General features: G+C 55.3%; 2 protein-coding genes across 12 annotated transcripts in view; one reads left to right on the top strand and one right to left on the bottom strand.

The window, feature by feature from the left end:
• ST3GAL2 (ST3 beta-galactoside alpha-2,3-sialyltransferase 2) overlaps window positions 1-1,549 on the bottom strand; it is a 93,616-nt gene extending 92,067 nt beyond the window's left edge. The window contains exon 1 of one of the 4 annotated variants that reach the window (XM_043495191.1): window positions 1,330-1,549. The gene's annotated coding sequence lies outside the window, so the exon portion shown is untranslated. Of the gene's footprint in view, window positions 1-592; window positions 1,298-1,329 lie in introns of those variants that run through there. The other 3 variants (XM_038368582.2, XM_043495193.1, XM_043495192.1) reach the window with 3 other exon arrangements.
• A 162-nt stretch (window positions 1,550-1,711) lies between these two features.
• FCSK (fucose kinase) overlaps window positions 1,712-20,387 on the top strand; it is a 40,995-nt gene continuing 22,319 nt past the window's right edge. For 2 of the 8 annotated variants that reach the window (XM_043495186.1, XM_043495187.1), the window contains exons 1-7: window positions 1,721-1,869; window positions 11,411-11,530; window positions 13,181-13,332; window positions 14,085-14,135; window positions 17,840-17,965; window positions 18,447-18,519; window positions 20,135-20,232. In XM_043495186.1, the coding sequence (XP_043351121.1) occupies window positions 1,773-1,869; window positions 11,411-11,530; window positions 13,181-13,332; window positions 14,085-14,135; window positions 17,840-17,965; window positions 18,447-18,519; window positions 20,135-20,232 (717 nt within the window). In that variant the 5' untranslated portion in view covers window positions 1,721-1,772. Of the gene's footprint in view, window positions 1,870-4,802; window positions 4,946-6,174; window positions 6,194-6,831; window positions 6,853-7,346; window positions 7,370-11,410; window positions 11,531-13,180; window positions 13,333-14,084; window positions 14,136-17,839; window positions 17,966-18,446; window positions 18,520-20,134; window positions 20,233-20,387 lie in introns of those variants that run through there. The other 6 variants (XM_038368342.2, XM_043495182.1, XM_043495184.1 and 3 more) reach the window with 6 other exon arrangements.

Raw genomic sequence — 20,387 nt, 5'->3', positions numbered from 1 at the left:
ATACCAACGTCACTGAGAGGCACTCGGGATCTCATGACACAGGAGTCTGTTGGCAGGTTTTTAGAGCAGTTTGATTCTGGAGAAACTCACTGCAAGTATCCCATGGAAGTGCTAAGAAAAGAAGGGGTTTGTCCCTAAATCATTGCTCGAGAGTCCCTTTCTTCCTACTGCTAGTGCATGCCATCCACCACCCGAGAACAGCCCGGGCATATACGATCAGTCAGTTCATGAAGTACTTGGAGACACTTCATCATGGAAGGCCCTCTAATTTGGCTGTAAGGCCCAGGCTCTTGTCCTCCACCAGACATCTAGTGCCCATGCCACAATGCACAAAGGCCAGGAGCCATATGGCACTGGGAGGGCAAAAGGAGAGAACACGCTAGGTTTGCTGAACATCTTGGCAAATAATCCAGAACAAACCAACCCACCAGTAGCGTACCTCCATGATGCCTAGCAAGGTGCTATTGACAGTCACAAGCCGCACCAGGTGCCCAGTTAAAGCAGGCTGGCATGTAGGACTTTCTCCACTCCACGCCACAGCACAGCTCCCCTTCCTTTCCTCCCCACATGCTTGGCGAGGAGCAATTCTCACCACGCAGCAGCTGCCTGCCTTGCCTCCTTATTTCAGACCTTTAGCAGAGAGTCGCTACGCATTGACCCCAACAGGTTTCAAGACACCCTGACTCCACCTTCAGCGTTTGCTCGGCTCATCTCAGGAGCCGCACTCAGGAGGAAAGACAGAGGTGGACGTTACCAAAAAAGCCACAGAGCAATCCCGAAGGGCTAATCTAGGGCTCCCCCTCGGGCCCAGGACACGGCTTGGGCTCAAACGGCCCAATAAGTCTGCAAGCAAAGACACCCACCCTTTGGAGCGTAACGTTTACATCGAGCCGGACTTCACTTCCATGGCAGCCTCCAGGACGGTCTGGAGATCGCGCTGCGCTCACAGGGCTGCTTCGCTCGCCGCCACCGGGGAAACGCGCCGGGACCCCGGGGCCAAGGACGGATCGCAGCGGAGGGAGAAGCCGGAGCAGAGACTCTCCGACCCCCCCCCCCCCCGCCGCAGGGCAGGCCCGGGCTTCGACCCCCGCGCCGCAGGGCGAGACGCTGGCGCGGCTACGGGGCCGTTGGCTCGCCGGGGAAAGCCGGCGCTTGGCTGCGAACACCCCGCCCGGCGGCGCAAGGGGGGCGAGCGGGAAATCCCCTCCCCCAGGGCACAGCAGCGCCCCTCGGCTCCGCTGTCACCCCGCGCCCCGCCCGGGGACCCCAGAGCCCCGGCAGCGAGCCCGCCGCAGCCCCCCCCCCCCGCGCGCGCGGCAACATCGGCACCTTGCTCCGCTCCGCTCCGGGCGCCCCTCGGCGCTGCTGCGGGGCCGCCGGGGCCGGGCGCCTCGGTCACTCCCGGCCGGCAGCAGCTGCCCTTCTACCCGCCCACCCGCGGCAGCCCCACTTCAGTTCACGGGGGCTCCCCGCCCGCCGCTGACAGAGATTTCAGGGGGAGGGGGCGGTCCCACGCGACGCTGGGAGGTGTAGTCCACGCGGAGCCAACAGCCCCCGGCAGCCGCAGCGCTTCTGGGGAAAGGAAACTACAGCTCCCATGGTGCGCTGCGCGCGGAGCCGCGCCTCCTGCCGGGGCTGATGGGACTTGTAGTCACCTGACCCTCCCGGAGCTTTCTTCCCCGGGAAGGGCCTGGCCAGGGGAAACTACCGTTCCCAGCATGCAGCGCGCCCCCTAGACTAAAAGCCGCAAATACCGCGGGCTGTGATCAGAAATGGGAAAGCGCTGCTGCAGGGGGGTTAGTGGAAGGAGGAAATCAGGGATGTTGTGCAGGCCAACCAAGGCTATAACAGGGTTCAAAAAGGAACTAGGTAAATTCATGGAGGACAGGCCCATCAATGGCTATTAGCCAGGATGGGCAGGGATGGTGTCCCTAGCCTCTGTTTGCCAGGAGCTGGGAATGGGGATGGATCACTTGATGATTCCCTGTTCTGTTCATTCCCTCTGGGGCACCTGGCACTGGCCACTGTCCGCAGACAGGATACTGGGCTAGATGGACCCTTGGTCTGACCTAGTCTGACCGTTCTGATGTTTTGGGAACAGGTTAGCTATTCACAGGGTCTGACACAGACACAGCCCCACAGAGCGACCAGGGACATGGCTTGTGACAGGCTGTTCCTTCCCCACGTGCACAGTGCAGCCTAGACTCACTCCCCACTACAGTTCCATGGCCCAGGTCCACAACGGCACATGGGTGCCCAGCCCTAGTCTCAGGTTGAAGTGCATAAATTCTAGTTTTGGCTCCATTGCAAATTGATCCACCAAACTCCCGCTGAGCCTTGTAGGCACCTAAGTTTCGAGGCATCTGGATGCCTATCTCCATCTAAGCCCCAAAACAATTCAGTGGGATGGGGAGGCACATGTTCATCTTTCTAGTCACAAGCAGGGCTGGGTCTGGGAGGCATGCTCAGAGGCTGCCTACCAGGTTAGATCCCATTCACAATCTGGCAGGCAGAGGTCATAGCAGCACCCACCCACCTTATAACTCAGGGATGTGGGAGGCCCATGTTCAACTCCCCATCTGCAAGAGGGAGAGAAAGGAATTGAACAGGGTTCTCCCACCTCTTTGGAGGGTGCTCTAACCACAGAGCTATGAGCTATTATGATTTTTTGGGGGAGGAAGGGGGTTAGGGTGACCAGACAGCAAGTGTGAAAAATCGGGACAGGGATTGGAGGATAATAGGCACCTATATAAGACAAAGCCCCAAATATCGGGACTGTCCCTATAAAATTGGGACATCTAGTCACCCCAAGGTGGGTACTCCCTCAATCTCTCCTGTTGATGCTGTTCCACTGTGGACAAATAATGAAAGGAGGATTGGACCTTGGATCTGCTAAATGGTTGTCAGTAATCACTGGGTTACAGAGTCCTTCCCACTTGCTTGCTTTTTCTATCTCTCTGGCCTAATGACTAGTTAATTAGTTAATCCACAGTGGAACAGCTTCAACAGGAGAGACTGATGGATCCTTCTATCAGAATATCCATAGCTCAGTGGTTAAAGCACACGCATGAGAGATAGGAGATCCTTGTTCCTATCTTTCTTGACCCTTCCCGTGGGCTAGCTTAGGCCTAGTGTGCTGGCTTGTTTGCATTCCATTCTAAGGAACCTATCTCTCCCCATTCATTGTATAGGGAGCCTGGGAACCTAACTCAATGCTTTGTGCATCACAGTGTTGTTCCTGAGTAGCAGCCATGTTAGTCTGTATTCGCAAAAAGAAAAGGAGGACTTGTGGCACCTTAGAGACTAACAAATTTATTAGAGCATAAGCTTTCATGAGCTACAGCTCACCTCATCGACGATTCATTAGGCACTACGATGATGTTCATGGCAACGCTAAGTCCCTTTGCAGATCCGGGCCCATCCGTCCTGCCTGCCATACTCCCTCTTCTTGCTTTAAATTTACTGCTCATTTGAAAGTTAAACTGCTTTGAGCCTTAGAGACTTTCCTTAAATACACAGTTCAGCTCATAAATCCATTATCCCACTTCTCTGAACTCACTTAACTTCTTGGAATTCAAAATATCATACAATAAACCCACTTTTGTGTGTTCTGATTTTTTTTCACATTAAAAACAATTGCAAGTATTCCATAGCATCTTTAGCTAAGGGTCTCAAATCTAACTTGCAAACATTAATTCTCCCAAACACCCCATGATGTAGGTATTATTCTCTTCCTTTTAGATGGGAACCAAAGAGGCTAGAGGACTTCCCTGAAGTCATCCAATGAATCACTGGAAGTGCTTCACTGGAAACTGGGGTTTAGGAACCCCCTGCTTATTTTACCATTATACAACCCTGATTTCTGTGAGCCTGGGGGATCAGTTTAATTGCTTAACTCTACCAATTACTTTGAAAGGGACATTGCATTTTAATTGCATTGTAATTAGACTTGAGAGGCAGCACTGTCTAGTAGCAAGGAATCAGGACACTTGGGTTCTGTTCCCTGCTGTAAAAAGAAAAGGAGTACTTGTGGCACCTTAGAGACTAACAAATTTATTAGAGCATAAGCTTTCGTGAGCTACAGCTCACTTCATCGGATGCATTACTGATGCATTACGGATGCATGCTGTAGCTCACGAAAGCTTATGCTCAAATAAATTTGTTAGTCTCTAAGGTGCCACAAGTACTCCTTTTCTTTTTGCGAATACAGACTAACACGGCTGCTACTCTGTTCCCTGCTGTGTGACCTTAGACAAGTCATTTTCTCTCTACCCTTTCTCTAATTAGAATTAATATCTTTGAGGCAGAGACCCTCTGTGACTATACACATGTACTGCACCTCACTCCATGGGGACTCAACTAATAATCAGGGATTAATTTTCTTAATCAGGACAATAAGACATTCCAATAAAGGGGCAGGTGATTCTCTTCTCTGCACCAAGGCACCCTTTTTAGATTGCTTCTTTCTCCCTCTCTCTGATCTGAAAACATGTCAATTAAGCGTGTTGTGGATATTCCCGGGCTGCATCCTCTTGGCCCTGCAAAGCCTGCTGCCGCCAACCAGATGGCTCTGATGGTTCCTTCTCCTTGAGTCTTATTTTAGGTGAACAATCCTCACACGTATACAGGACCCCAGCTGGGCCGATCACGAGAGACAGAGCCAGCATGAAGGTGGCACACACTGAGCCAGAACCTTAGCTCGCAGGACTCTCTCTGCCCCATGTGAACAGGAAATGTGCCCTGTTGCTTACAACGTCGAAGCCTGCGGGCTGGGGAATGCAATGCACCCCGGGAAGTGTAGTTTAGCAACTCTATGCCCGGTGCTGCCCCATGCCCGGCCAGGATAACGAACTACAACTCCCAGCATGCACGACGGAGGGGCGGCTGGTGGGGAAAGGGCTGAGTTAAAGGGGCAGCTCTGGAAAGCATCGTCCTGCAGAGGCAGGTAAGGCAAGCCAAGCCTGCAGAGTGGGGCTCGGGGCAGGGCAAACTAGGCTCTCTCCCTGCACCCAGGGCAGGCTGGTGCAACCCCCAGGCGCAGGCTGCTCCCTTCCCCCTGCTGCACAGCGGAGGCGCCTGGGCTGGTGGCATTTAAGGAGCCATGTTTCCTTCGGTGCTTCAGGCCGGGGCCAGTGCTGGGGGAGGGCCGGCTTCCTGCTCAGGCCCCGCTAGCCCCCGAGCTTTGGATCGGCGCCTCTCCTGGCCCTCATCAGACCCTGCCGAGGGCTGAATTCACACCGCGCGTTGGAGCCGAGTTTAGCAGGAAGCGAAGTGGCTTTTGCACCTCTCCTTAGCTGGGCATGGACTTTCAGTCCCCGGAGAGGGTTAAAGCTGACCCAGGGATGGGAGAGCTGGGGAGTGTAAGACCAGCTTGGCTGCATACCCCTCTCTCCGGCTACACCTCTATGCCGGGAGTCCTGGGGGGCGGGGGTTGCATACAGACAGCTGGGCCAGCCCTTCCCCTACGGGGAATTCCCCAGGAAGCTCTTACAGCTGTTCTTGGCTCCTTGAAAGGAGTCAGAAGGGCATTGGGGAGTCAAGCTCAGAAAGACTAGCTTGAAGCAACCTGAGCAGGTGCCATGGGGCGGGCATCTGATCCCCACAAGCAGGCAGGAGCACATGTAGAGGTGGCCCCCCTCTACCTGACAGGCAGCTGTCATTCCGTGCTTGCAAGTGTCCATTCCTTACACATAGCCCCATGCTGCTGCTGCTGTGGGGTGGGGAGCAGGAGCTGCTGCTTCTGCTCCCTGCACACATGCAGGCCTGTGGGTGCCGCTCCCGTGCACATACATGCTGACATATGACAGATGTTCCTTTCACGTGTGCATAGGGATGCATTCTCTGCACCCCTTACATTGCAGGGCAGGTAACTATGATATGCACAAACACACCCTCCCTTCCATTTCCTGGGAGCCCAAACATACCCTCCCTTCCATTTCCTGGGAGCCGTGACCTATCAACTTTCATCATATGTTGTTTAGTTAGACTCTGGACACCCTTTGCAGCAAGAATTGCTCATATGGAGTGGGTTTTTCCCCGATTCTCAGGGCTTATTTTGCAATACATTAAATCCCATTTATTAGGAATGAAAACCCTGTTTGAGGAGCATTTCCAAGCACTTTCTCTAAATTACAGCAAAACCAAGCCTCCTCCAAAGCCCTGTGCTCTGCAGAGGAATTCACAGCAGTGATGGGTGGGTCCCTAGGGTCTACCAGCCCTGCTGTTGTCTGCAAACTATTTTCAGCACTATCGTTCTGTGGCTGTTCTTGTTCCAATCCATTCTGAAATGCAGCCCAGGGTGTTTACCCTGGGAACAGAAGCCCTGCTCCCGGGACACCGTTGAAGGCTATTGGAAAGTCCACAGAAATGAGATCAAATGGTTCTACATTATCCCCGGGTTTGCTGATGTGCTTGTGGAATCCCAGTAGATCCATGGATAGACTCACTGAGGGGAATGTGAACTTGGCCTTTGTTCTCTCACCAGCTTCTGGGCAGGGGAGGACTCTGTTGGGGCAGTTCCTTCTGGTTCCTAATGGAATGGCCAGAGAAAACCACATATGGATTCACAAGCTGACCCCTCGCTCTCCCCAGCTGTTCAGGGCTGGATGTTGTTTATACCCCTCTGTACACCTAGTCAAGGGGAACCTTTCCACTGATTTCGAGGCCCATGAGTTCACTCTCGGTATTTATGGCAGAGGGCAATTGCCTGATGTTAAGGGACTGTTAGTGATACGCTTCTCCAATTTGTTACAATTTTGGAACGTCTCATTCATGCCAGCATCTCACAAGACAGGTCAGTTGTCAGCCAGGGGAGGTGACAGGAGGTGGAGCCAGGAGAGGCATGAAATAATAGTAAGTGCCTGCAGGAGAGAGGCAGGGTTTGAAGCTGGCGCTTTTAGAGCACTGGGGAGGCAAACTGTAGCTGAGTGAGAGCAGGGTCTAGTGGGTGGAGAGGAGCATGCAGGAGTCCATGGTTCTGCTCTCAGCTCTGATGCTCCCTCTCTGTGTGTCCTTGGGTTGGTCATGCCACCTCTCTCCGTTTCTCGGTCTGTCAGACAGGGCTGAGCACGTTGAGACCCAGTGGAAGGTGCTATGGAAACAGAGAATATTAACATTACTTGGGGGTGTGGCTGTGAAAAAGCAACTTCTGACATCAGGGGAGGCCCAAGACCAGAGACGATGGAGTAGGGCAGTGGTCCCAAACTTTTGAGGGTCACGCCCCCCCTTACCACTGTCAACGTTTCCTCCCTCCCGCCGGGAGCAGGGCACCGCTCTGTGGAGGAGGGAGGGCATGGACAGGGATACGGGAGCCAAGGTCTGGGAGTGGGGTAGGGCCAGAGCCACAGCCGGGGCCAAGGCTGGGAGTGGGGTAGGGCCAGAGCCACAGCCAGGGGCCAAGGCTGGCAGTGGGGGCAGGAGCGGAGCCACATCTGGGTCCCCGTCTGGGTGCAGAGCCACGCCAAGGCCAGGCATGGGGCCAGGAGCTGTGGCCAGTGGTGGGGCCGGAACATAGTGGGGGCGGGGCTGTGTGGCACTCCCTCCTTGCCCCCTGTAGGAGCTGGCCTGGGCCCACTGTACGCCCCTGAACATTCCTCTGCACCCCCATAGGGGGTGCACCCTACAGTTTGGGGACCTTTGCTCTAGAGGAAGCAGCTGCCATCAGGTCTGGCTGAGGAGGTGGCTGCAGAATGAGTCTTCTTGCTGCCTATGTCTTGCTCATCTAATGGTGCTTTCATTAGTGTCGCTGCCTGCTTTGGAGGGACTGCGAGTGGGAGGAAGCTTTCCCACCAGGAGAGCGAATAAGGGACAGAGAAGGGTGCCTGGAGACCTGAGCATGAGTTGCTGAGCTGATTGCAGAAGTTGTGCTGAGCTTCTTGGGTGGTCTGAAATGTGCTGCTTTCACCTTTGATCGGCCAGCCAATGTGCTTTGGATTTCTACCAGGCACATTTATTCATAGGTTGTTGATTTGTGAGTTATTGCAATGCTGCGTGTTGGCCAAAACCATCTAGAGGTACATTTGAGGAATGGGAGGCACTTACACTTGACTGGTGGTGCACTTGCATGCATTTTGTGCATCTCTCTGTGAGATCTAGCGCTTTTGAGCATTGGGACAGCATCCGAGGTGCTAACAACCTATATCTTATTTATATAGTACTAGTTGCGTCTGGACCTTCTTGGATTACTTTGTTGGGGCAGGTGAAATCTTCTGGACTTTGTCCGCTTATAATTCAATGGCTTACTTCCCTCTTTTAGTCCCATATTTCTTTGCTTTGATTCAGGGAAAATTGGCAGTGACTATTGCAATGTACTGATATGTGCCCATTCTGGCGAGTAATCCACAGGATAGGTGTGACGTTGGTCACCAGAAAGAAGCAAAACCACTTTTGACAGGCAGCGATTAGGAGTTTTCGATTGGTGTCTGGCATTCACAGGGGCTCTGTAGGAAAGAGGCTTTTTCCTGGAAGCTGCAAGGATAAGACATTATCTGCCCTGCCTTGAGATGGCATTTGCAGGCCAGGCGGATGGACAGATTTCCTAGTTTCACTGCAGCATCTTAGGGTCTCAATAGCCCATAACATGGGGATAGCGGAAATGCAGCCTGTGGGCTAGATGGAATTCTTTGCTTTAGCTTGTGGTTGCCCTTCTCTTCAATAGCGAAGTGAGGTTCAGGGTCACATGCGCACACATATTCATGCTACATTTTGTGCCAAGCAGCCAGCCGCTGGGGACCAAATATCCCAGCATGCAATTCTACACCTGGTAGCTTGTCCATGCAGACTGCCCCTCCCAGCCTGGAACCAAGCAGCCGGAGACTGCACATCCCAACAGGCAATGTTCCATCTCATCCCAAGTGTGACCCATATTCTTGATGAGAGCTGGGGCAGTCTGCTTCATCAGCGGGCTCCCTGGGAAGCTACTAACGTGGCCCTTGGCTGGGCAAAAGCTGGGTACCCCTGTTGTGAGGCTGCAGGCATCAGGGCTGACTGTGCTAGGGGCAGTACAAACACAGAGAAGCAGTCTGTGCCCTGAAGAGCTCACAGTCTAGACAGACAAGATAAAGAGCAGAAGAAAGCCGCTTGCAACGCTTTTAGTGACAGTGTTTTGGGGGATACCCAGTGGAGCAGGCTGCAGCCCTTTAAGGCAACTCCTCCCAGCTGGCCCCATTAAGTTGCCTTCAGCAGGTTCCCCCACTCTGGCAACAAAGTCTTTCAAACCCGAACAGAACTTGGACCAAAACCCCTTCCTGACAGAAGTATTTTCCTCTCAAGCATCTCTGCTGGGGTACAGCCTTCATCCCTGGCATGGAGGCCAGGTCACCCCTCAGTCCCTTCCCCTGGGTTGGGAGAGGTCAGCAGACCTTCCCCTGCTAACATCTTCCCCGTTCTAAGGGAAGAGGCAGCTTATATACTGACCTCTTTCCCCAAGCTCATCTTGATTGGTTGAGACAGAGGAGAGCCCTGCCCCACCCTACAGTCCAAGACTTCTGATTCCAGGCCCTTAAAGAAACAGTAGCTGGCATTTCCCAGGGATCACTTCTTTTCTCCTGACACCTGCCTTTGCCATTCCCTAGAAACTTGTCTGTTCCTAAACCTCTGGAACAGGGTAGCGTGGCCTCCCAGATTTCCCTTTCTCACCTTAAAGGGCTAGTATACCCCATTACACCTGATCTGCACACAGATTCTTATAAATATTTTAAGTTTTTTTTAACCAACGTGGTTATACCAGCACTGGCCCAAATGTGGACGCCATTATAATGGCACAAAGGTGCCTTATACCTTCCCAAACGGGAATAGCTCTGTTGCGATAAGCGCACATACTGGTATAACTGCGTCCACACTAGGAGTTGCAGTTTTAACTCTTCCAGCATAGTTAAAGCGTACAACTTGTGTGAGTGGACAAGCAGGTTTTCGTATGTGACTGCTCAGGGCACAAAGCAAAGCTCATCAAGCAGGTGGGAATGGCAGTGAGACCAGACTGCAGCGTTTCTGATTCCTGAAGTTAGGTGCCAATGAGTGCTCCCTGGGAGTTTTCTCTTCCCTCCAGTGAAAGGAGGCACATTAGAGAGCTTGCAGCTGCATAGTTAAGGTTGAACTAAGTTTGGCACTTAAAGCCGGGCTTGTTCTGTACGAAGAACACAGCGTCTCCTTTCCGAATGTATAGCAAATTTCTAGAATTTACAAGCAAATGCATTGATAGAGCTAAAATAATTACAGCTTGGAATTTGCAGTTTTCCCCTTGTGACTGCAGTTTGCTCTTGTTCTCCAATCAGTGGGTGAGTTTTCCTGCCTGCCCAAAGAGATCCTCAGGGTGCGTCTACACTGCATTGTAAACCCAGGTCTGTGGGATCCAGGCTTGTGGACTTGGTGTTGCCAAGCCCGCACTTGCGCGTCCATACTGCATTGTAAACCTGGATTCACAGTTGCTGGACCCAGGCCCCACAGCCGTGCTAACACGTCCATACAGCGCTATGCAGACCTGACTCGGGTCTGCGGTATGAGCTGCATCCACACGGCAATATGAAAGGTCTTGGACTCAAGTCTCAGCAGAACTTGGGCTCTGACCCCGCTCCTTAGGAGGTCTTAGGACCTGGGTCCTGAGCGCTTGCTGACCCGAGTCAGACCGATCTGTGTGTGAACAGGAGGGGAGGTTGAGCTCAAATAGGATCTGAGCCTGAGTTGCAGTTTGGACAGACACTTGCAACCTCAGAACAGGTTTTACCCATTGCTGAGCACAGCTTGTCTTTGGCTAAGCTGTGTTCCACACTGGTTCAGCTGTATCCACCACCAACAAGGGGTCACTTTTGCAGCCTAGATAAGAGCATCCATTCTCCAGGCCACTGCGTCTGTTCAGAGAGGACCTGGTGGATGAGAACTGGGCTGGAGACAATCATCTATGGGGCCAGTTTATTTCACAAACCACCGTCGGATGGGAACAGTTTTGGGTCTCTCCTGACCTGGCTTTGAACAGCTCCCAGGCATGAAAGACTGGGTTCCCGTCACCTGAGCCGTGCCATCTCCCTGCCTATTTAATCGACTAGCGTATGTATTAAAGCTCCTGCCCCAGTTTCTGCTCAGATCCTAACCCTCCTGAGCCCCCAGCGGAGCCAGTCACAAAGTTTTCAGCTGGGGGCAGCATTCTGTGAGAACCAGCTGTGTATAGAATGACCTCCCTGTTGTGTCAAGGCTGCTGCACCAGTCGGGGACTTTCATGTCTCCTCCTCAGATAAGGTTTATCTGGCTAATGGCTGTTGGGAACCAAAACTAGCCCTGTGTGGCTGCAACTCGCCAGCCTCATGCAGCCCTTCCTCACCAGCACAGAGAGGTCCCCGATCACAGCCAGGCCCTGAGCCTGTTGCACAAGGACTTGCAAGGGATGGGTGATGGGACAGTCTTTGTGTCCCTTGTACAGAGTCAGCGGCGGTGCCAAGCAGAGAGGCCCAGTGCACCTGGATGGCGCCAAGAGGGGTGGAGTGGACCGTCATCATCCTGACCTGCCAGCACAAGGACAGCGTGTGTGCCTTCCAGAAAGGTAAGTGGGGCGGCTTGCATCCCAGGGGCTTGGTGCTGACCCAGATGCATCCCAGCTGGGGGCGGTTCCGAGCCCTCAGAGCTGTTTGCAAATCTGGGGATGGACTTGGGCTTTGTGTGGGACAAATAGCCCTGGCCAATGCCACGTGTAGCCTGGGTCGATTCTCAGCAAGCTTCCCTCCTCCTGCAGCTCATTGATCCCCATCTGCAGCCTCTTGCTGATACCACACGCAGCTCTGTTGGTGCCCCTCAATCCCCACCTGCAACCCCTTGTATCCCAGCCCTGGGCTCCAGCCCGCCTTGGCTGTGCTAGTGTCCCCCTGCTGTCCCAGCCCCAGAACCCCACACACAGCCCTGATGCATTGAATTCCTGACCCACAGCCCTGCTCCCCAGGCTGTTCTACTCCTGGGATCCGTGCATGCAGCTCTGCCAGGGGAATCTGCCCTGGCTGCTCCAGCCCTGGGAGCCCCGCTTGCCCTTGAGCTGTGCCAGAGCCTAGAGCACTTTCAGAGACGCACTGGCTCTCGCTGTGCCAAGGTGGAGTGTCAAAATGCTCGGGATGGCACCGCTGCTTTAACCCCCGTTCCCATGCCATTGGGGCAGGGCATGGAGGGACAGAGCCATACCCAGGAGCATGGGCTAGGTGCTGGCATTCCTGGTGATGGGCGCAGGACAAGAGGTGGCCGTGTGTGCTGTGACCACAGGGCAGGGATGGCCATGCGGGTGAGGTACAGGACTGTGGCTCTGGTTAACAGCACAGGAGAAGGCCGCGGGTCAGTGGGCCTATGTGCTGCTCAGATGTCACATTCTCCGTGCCTGGTGGTTCAGCCTCTGGGGGGCCCCGTGGCTTTGCCTGGCCCTGCGTGGGAGATCGGGCTGCAATGGGTGGGACCTAGGCTGGACTGAGTAGCCTCGTGGCTATTGCCAGGCAGGGACCCATGTCCAGAGCTGGCCTGGGCTGCGGGCCAGGTCCCAGTCTGCCCTTCGTAGGTTTGGATCCCCGGCTATCTGGGCCCTGGGGGAGTCCAGGCTCCACTGTGGCTGGGTGACAGGTAAAGGAAGACACGGTCCCTCTGTGCCCTGCAGTCCTGCAGCACAGGGAGCGAGCCCCCACCAAGAGAGGAGCTTTTCCTCTTGGGAGGGCCCTGCTTCACCCTCCACACACTGTGTGGCCCACGGCTATAGTGGGCAAGGATGAGCCTGTAAAGCTGGAGCTCCCAGACCACCAGCAGGGGTCAGCCACGGTCTGACCCATAGAGACGGAGCCATGGTCCTGCAGTGCCCCCCATCTCCAGCCTGGTCACTCAGCATGCCCCTGCCTCTCTCACCCTGGCCTGGTCACTCAGCATGTCCCTGTTCCCCCCAATCCTGGTCACTCAGTGCACCCTTGTTCCCCCCATCCTGGTCACTCTGCGCACCCCTGTCCTCTCTTCCCCCCCCCACCATCTGGTCACTCAGCATGCCCCTGTTCCCTCCCCATCCTAATCACTCAGTGCATCTCACTCAGTGCTCCTCTGCCCCTCCCACCCCAGCCTGGTCACTCAGTGCGTCCCTGTTCCCCACACATCCTGGTGACTCAGCTCGCCCCTGCCTCTCCCTCCTCGGCCTGGTCACTTAGCGGCACCAAATGCCTCTGCTCTTGTTTGCTAGAGCTAGAGATCCGGTGGCGGCGGGGTGTGCTGGGCCCACACCCGCTCCTGCTGACTGTCGAGGACCCCACAGCACGTGTGGGCAGTGGCGGCGCCACCCTCAATGCCCTGCTGGTGGCAGCCGAGCACCTGAGCGCCAGGGCAGGCTGCACGGTGAGTGGTGTGGCACAACGGGCTCCGGGCCATATCCAGGTGGCATCTGTGCTGAGTAGCTGCTGGGTGTGCACCCAGATGAGCTGGTTGGGCAGCTCCAATGCCCCTGTCTCCCTGTCCAAGGCTGTGCTGGCATTGCCCGCCCTGGAGGTGCCTCCCCTTCCACCCCACTCGCCCCCAGGCAAAGGGCATCCCCTCCCTCAGCCCATGGAGCTGGGAACCCCAAGTCATCTCCTCCCCCATGCCTGATTCAGCTAGCCTGCCCCCTGGACCAGCAGAGGCTGCCTGCCCCATGGGCTTGGTACCTTAGCACCATCCAGTGCCCTAGGGGACCCCCAGGTACAGGGCGCTGTAGCAAAGCAGAGCTATAATACCCTTCGCTAAAGCAGTATAGCTACCCAGGTGGGCTACAGTGACCCCAGCCCCCTGCCCACCCACTCTTGGGGGCCATATCTGGGGAGCAGGGGCAGCTCCGGACCAAGATCAGAGGAGCCTGCTCCAGATGAGAGCCCAGGCTAGCCCTGCAGCATGTAACTGTTGCGGGAAAGGCCTGCAGCCATGTGCCCAGATGGCAATGGCAGGAGGCACTGAGGCCTGGCTGGTAGGGTGCCCTCAGCTCTGTGGCCCCATAAAGCTGGCATAGGCTGTTCTGGGTTATAGTGTTTGCTGGAGGAGGGGACTCTGGTCAGAACTGCCCAGCCTTGGGGCTGGTTCCCCAGCTCAGCTAATGGGTTCCCTCTGTGCGCCTCCAGGTGGTCACTGCTGATGTCCTGCGCGAGGCCCGGATCCTCATCCTGCACATGGTGAGCCTGGCGGGGCAGGGCACAGGCCTGCTCTGCAGTGGTGGGCGCTTTCACCCTGCCCCTCTTCCCGGGGCTGCCAGCCTGGTGGCATCATGAACCCCAGCCTGGCTGCTGGTGGCTAGTCCTCACCTGGGGAGGCTGGGATGTTGGGCTGTCCCATCCAGCTGACATCTCCCTCATCCAGAGCTCCTACCTCCAGGGCACATGTCACGTTACCTCCCACCATCAGCCCCTCTGGCAGCAAACCCAACTGACCTGGCACTGAGAGGGGAGTGACACCCCAGCTCTGCCTCCCAAACCTCGGAGCACGTTGGTTCCAGGGACCGTGCAAACCGTTGCTCAATGCTACTGCATGTGCATGGGTCACTGCAGGTAATATTAGTCCCAGGTAGGTCCTACGGGGGTGGAGGGTGAACCCCAAGAGGCTGGGACCAGATCGGGTACATCCCCTACTGATAAAATCAAAGCCTCCTTGTGCATAATCAGCTGAACACAAGCTCCCAGTGCTACGCTGTGGCCAAAAGGGCTAACGCAATGCTCGGATGCATAAATGGGAATCTTGAGTAGGAGCAGAGAGGTTATTTTACCTCTGTGTTTGGCACTGGTACGACCATTGCTGGAATCCTGTTGTCCAGTTCTGGTGCCCACAATTCAAGAAGGATGGTGATCAATTGGAGAGGGGTCAGAGAAGAGCCACGAGAATGTCTAAAGGGTTAGAACAATGAGGAGTCCTTGTGGCACCTTAGAGATGAACAAATTTGTTTGGGCATAAGCTTTCCTGGGCTAGAACCCACTTAGAAAATCTTCTGTATAGTGATAGACCCCAGGAGGTCAGTCTGTTTAGCTTAACAAGAGAAGGTTAAGGGGTGACTTGATCACAGTCTGTAAGTACGTGCATGGGACACAAGATTTAATAATGTGTCTTCAGTCTCGCAGGGAAAGGTCTAATGTGATCCAACGGCTGGAAGTTGAAGCTAGACAAATTCAGACTGAGAATAAGGTGTATAGTTTTGACGTGTGCAGGAGTGAAATCAGGAGGGCCAAATCACACCTGGAGTTGCAGCTAGCAAGAGATGTTAAGAGTAACAAGAAGGGTTTCTTCAGGTATGTTAGCAACAAGAAGAAAGTCAAGGAAAGTGTGGGCCCCTTACTGAATGAGGGAGGCAACCTAATGAGAGCGATGTGGAAAAAGCTAATGTACTCAATGCTTTTTTTTGCCTCTGTCTTCACGAACAAAGTCAGCTCCCAGACTACTGCACTGGGCAGCACAGCATGGGGAGGAGGTGACCAGCCCTCTGTGGAGAAAGAAGTGGTTCAGAACTATTTAGCAAAGCTGGACGAGCACAAGTCCATGGGGCCGGATGTGCTGCATCTGAGAGTGCTAAAGGAATTGGTGGATGTGATTGAAGAGCCATTGGCCATTATCTTTGAAAACTCATGGTGATCGGGGGAGGTCCCGGACGACTGGAAAAAGGCTAATGTAGTACCCATCTTTAAAAAAGGGAAGGAGGAGGATCCTGGGAACTACAGGCCAGTCAGCCTCACCTCAGTCCCTGAAAAATCATGGAGCAGGTCCTCAAGGAATCAATTCTGAAGCTCTTAGAGGAGAGAAAGTGATCAGGAACAGTCAGCATGGATTCACCAAGGGCAAGTCATGCCTGACTATCTAATGCCTTCTACGATGAGATAACTGTCTCTGTGGATGAGGGGAAAGCAGTGGACATGTTGTTTCTTGACTTTAGCAAAGCTTTTGACACAGTCTTCCACAGTATTCTTGCTAGCAAGTTAAAGAAGTATGGGCTGGATGAATGGACTATAAAGTGGATAGATAGCTGGCTAGATTGTCCGGCTCAACGGGTAGTGATCAATGGCTCCATGTCTAGTTGACAGCTGGTATCAAGTGGAGTGCCCCAAGGGTCGGTCCTGGGGCTGGTTTTGTTCAATATCTTCATTAATGATCTGGAGGATGGCGTGGATTGCACCCTCAGCAAGTTTGCAGATGAGACTAAACTGGGAGGAGAGGTAGCTATGCTGGAGGATAGGGATAGGATACGGATGGGCCTAGACAAATTAGAGGATTGAGCCAAAAGAAATCTGATGAGGTTCAACAAGGACAAGTGCAGAGTCCTGCACTTAGGATGGAAGAATCCCATGCACTGCTACAGACTAGGGACCGAATGGCTCAGCAGCAGTTCTGCAGAAAAAGACCTAGGGGTTACAGTGGACAAGGAGCTGGATATGAGTCAACAGTGTGCCCTTGTTGTCAAGAAGGCCAATGGCATTTTGGGATGTATAAATAAGGGCATTGCCAGCAGATCAAGGGACGTGATTGTTCCCCTCTATTCAACATCGGTGAGGCCTCATCTGGAGTACTGTGTCCAGTTTTGGGCCTCACACGACAAGAAGGATGTGGAAAATTGGAAAACGTCCAGCGGAGGGCACAAAATGATTAGGAGATTGGAACCACATGACTTGTGAGGAGAGGCTGAGGGAACTGGGATTGTTTAGTTTGCGGAAGAGAAGATGAGGGGAGATTTGATGGCTGCTTTCAACTACCTGAAAGGGGGTTCCAAGAGGATGGATCTAGACTGTTCTCAGTGATAGCAGATGAGAGAATGAGGAGTAATGATCTCAAGGTGCAGTGGGGTAAGTTTAGGTGCATATTAGGAAAACTTTTTTCACTAGGAGGGTGGTGAAGCACTGGAAAGCATTACCTAGGGAGGTGGTGGAATCTCCTTCCTTAGAGGTTTTAAGGTTAGGCTTGACAAAGCCCTGGCTGGGATGATTTAGTTGGGGATTGGTCCTGCTTTGAGCAGGGTGGGACCAGATGACCACCAGAGGTCCTTTCCAACCCTGATATTCTATGATTCTGACAGTGATGGCAATTATTCATTGTAGCAATTTACCAAGGGGCATGGTGTATTTTCCGTCACTGATAATTTTAGCTCAAGCTTGGCTGTTTTTCTCAAAGCTCTGCTCTAGGAATTATCATCAAAGGGGCAGGTCGCTGGCCTGAGCTAGACAGGAGGTCAGACTAGCGATCACAATGGTCCCTGCTAGCCTTGGTATCTGTGAATCTATATGAGGAGCTCCTCCCCTGCTCTCCTGCCATACCACGGCTCTGCTTTCCTTTGGCAGCTGCTGCCATCCTCTGCCTTCCTCAGGATGTGGGTGGAGCCATGGGATCCTTGGGCGGATGGGTCACACAATCCATGCTGCTGGATGACACCCCACTAAGTTGCGAGGGACCCAGCTTTATTCCACTCCCACACATTCCAGGGCGCCACCCCTGAGTCTCCCCTGCCCTCTCAGTGCATCAGGGCAATAATCCCCTCCTAGAGCTGGAGTCTGCTGCCCAGCCACCAAGCGTTTCAATGCTGCTCCGATCCCCAGCCCTGGACTGTCCTATCCGCAGCCTGGCTGCAGATGCAGCTGCCCATGCCTGTCTGACCAGCCCCTGCCCCAGCACTCAGCCCAAGAAGGGGCGCACCTGCTCATGGGGTTCCAGGCAAGGCACCCAGGGGGCATCTGATGGGGCGTGACATTGCTGGAAGTGAGCCAAAAGGCCCAGAGGCCACAGCTCCTGGGTCGGACGGGGGCTTGGGGCCAATTTTTTTCTCCACAAGGCCTCTTGCAGGACGGAGCCTGTCACCCTCTCTGCCCTGTCTCCCACTGACCAGTGCTCTGGCTCTTTCTCCCATCAGGGCCGCGACTTTCCCTTCGATGACTGCAGCCGAGCCTTCACCTGCCTCCCCGTGGAGGACCCTAATGCCCCAGTCGAAGCGCTGACGTGCAACCTGGACAGCCTGCTGGGGACCATGACGCAGAAGGTCAGTGCCAGGCAGGGGCAGGAGGAACCCCTGGCCAGGCTCCTTTAGGAGGGCGAGACTGGGCCCTATTCAGCCCATGACCATCTCATCCTAGTCCCAGCATGCACTGCTTTCTCTCCATCTCCATCCACATCCCCAGGGCCAAGTCATATAGCATATTGGGGCCTGGGTCTTCCCATCTCTATGGCAGAGCGGGCAACCACAATTTATTCACACAAGCCTACGGATGGACCCCTGGACCCCTTGCCCGGGGGCAATGATGAGATCCAGCCAGGTAAAGTGTGGGCGCCCCCTGCTATTGAGGTTAGGAAGGCCAGACAGTAAATGGCTGCCTACCTCCCTTCCGCCCGGCCCTGCGGCGTTCTGGGGTGGGGAGGGCATGTATTCCAGGCCCTGTGCTGATCTCCTGGCGCTGAGATGTGCAACCCAGGCTCGGGTCCCAGTGGACCAGCCTCACCTCCTTTTGTGTGTCCCTCTGTAGCTGTGCAGAGGCTCCCCGCCGGGAGTGTGGGTCTGCAGCACCGACATGCTCCTCACCGTTCCCTTGACAGCAGGTACGTGCTCGCCCTGCGCCGGGGAGGGGATCCGAATCAGAGCAGGGCACAGCTGGGGAAATCATCCCAATAGCCAAACCCAACCTGGGCAGGGTGCAAGGGAGGGCTCCATGGGGCTCTAAGGTGCGGTATATCCTGCTTCTGGCATCCCACAGGGACCCTGGCGGTGGAACCAGTGTCTCTCTCCTGAGCCAGGGGAGGCTTTGGGGGCAGTGTACGGGGGGGGGTGTCAGAATTCAGTGCCCCATGAGTCCTTTACTTCTCCCTGCTGGGGCCTCAGCAGTCCCCGGAGGGCTTGCGTTGGGTGGCAGTAGCCGCTGCAGAGCCAGTCTGAGGCCTGAGAGAAGAGGCTTGGCCGACAGCTGTCCTGGCCTCTCTGCGCTGCCCGCAGAGCACAGGGCAGAACCCCTAGGGAGGCTGTGTCTGATGGTTGCAGCAAACGGCACCTGGGCACCTCTGCCTGCAGGCCTGCAGCTAAGGGCATGAGGCAGCTCGAGCCCCTTGTTCCAATGAGCTCTGGGCGTGCCCTGGTGCCACTCAGCCCTGGCTGTGGTAGGACCCAGTGCTCTGATCCTCACAGCCAGGGCTCTCCACCTTGCAGGGACAGGTGCTGTCAGCCCGGGGACTGGCTGGAGTGACGGCCTATGTCTGCACACCACAGAGGGCCAGCCTGTCTCCCAGGTGGTCCCCAGGTGAGCGCTGAGCACCTCGTAGGTGCATCAGGGCAGCCTGATGTGATGGGACCACCGCAGGCAAAGCAGGGTTGTGACCCTGCACCTGCTCCTGCTAGGGCCCAGTGCTCCAGTCCTCCCACGCCTCTGTCCCAGCGGGCCTGAGCCATGGGGCTTCCCACCCACTGACCCGCGGCAGGGGCTGTTGGTGGGCGGCTGGCACTGGGAGGATTAAAACAAGTGCCCCTGCAGCCTGTTTTGTGGGGTCTGGACTGCAGTCAGCTCCCCACTGCCGGCAAAGTGTCTCTGGGGAGGGGAACTGGAAGTCCCCCATCCATTGCTGCAGCGGCCTGGGGCAGGGGTATTGGTGTTAACAAAGGGGATCCCCTATATGGGGAAGGGCAAGTAATTCCGCCCCCTGGGAGGATCAGGGCCAGGCCGGGGCATGCAGGGTGGCAGCTCCCATGCACCCAGGCTGGGGCGCTCAGCTCAGCGTGGTCTGCGTCCCTAGTGCACCCCTAGGCTGGGCTTGTCCTGCATCCCCTTCTCATCCAGCAAGCTGGCTGCAAAGTGCCCAGGCTCAGGCCTGCTGCTGCTGAGGGCCCAGACGCCCATGCAAGCCAGGGGGAGCTAGAAGTGCTCAGTGCCTCCAGGGTTGGCCAGGAAGCCCTGGAGAGGGGTCGGCGTTTTTGAGCACCGATCTGGGAGCTGGGTGCCCAGCTGCACATGCCTGGGGTGCAGTCGGGGCACAAGCATTGTGGGGCATCCATAGCACCCACAGCTAAACAAATGGCGCTCGACCCCTCCAGCTAACATGGGAGGCTTGCTTCAGTGCCGCTCCCTTAGCGACGAGCCCCCAGTCCAGCCATGCCCATCCTGCCAGCCCCGCCTTGGGTGTGAGGTGTCCGGGCAAGGCGGCATTGGTGTCTGCTCCTCTCTCTCAGAGATCGACTGGGAAGGGTTCCGAGGTGCCAAAGTGATCTCCGTGCCGGGGAGCATCTCGTATGCCAGAAACCACGGCATCTACCTTGCTGACCAGCAGGTACACTGAGCCCAACACTTAAAGGGGTGCCGAGCCCCAGACAATGCACTGGCCATGCTCCTGCTCACCCCACTTAAAGGGGGGCAGTGCTGACCCCTCTCTTAAAGGGGCGCCATGCCCGGGGCAGTGCTGGCCCCTCTCTTAAAGGGGCACCG

The sequence above is a fragment of the Dermochelys coriacea genome, chromosome 12, assembly GCF_009764565.3.
Source record: "Dermochelys coriacea isolate rDerCor1 chromosome 12, rDerCor1.pri.v4, whole genome shotgun sequence".
Taxonomy (NCBI): Eukaryota; Metazoa; Chordata; order Testudines; family Dermochelyidae; genus Dermochelys; species Dermochelys coriacea.
Note: the sequence above shows the minus strand (reverse complement) of the source record. Positions and strands in the feature narration are given on the sequence as shown.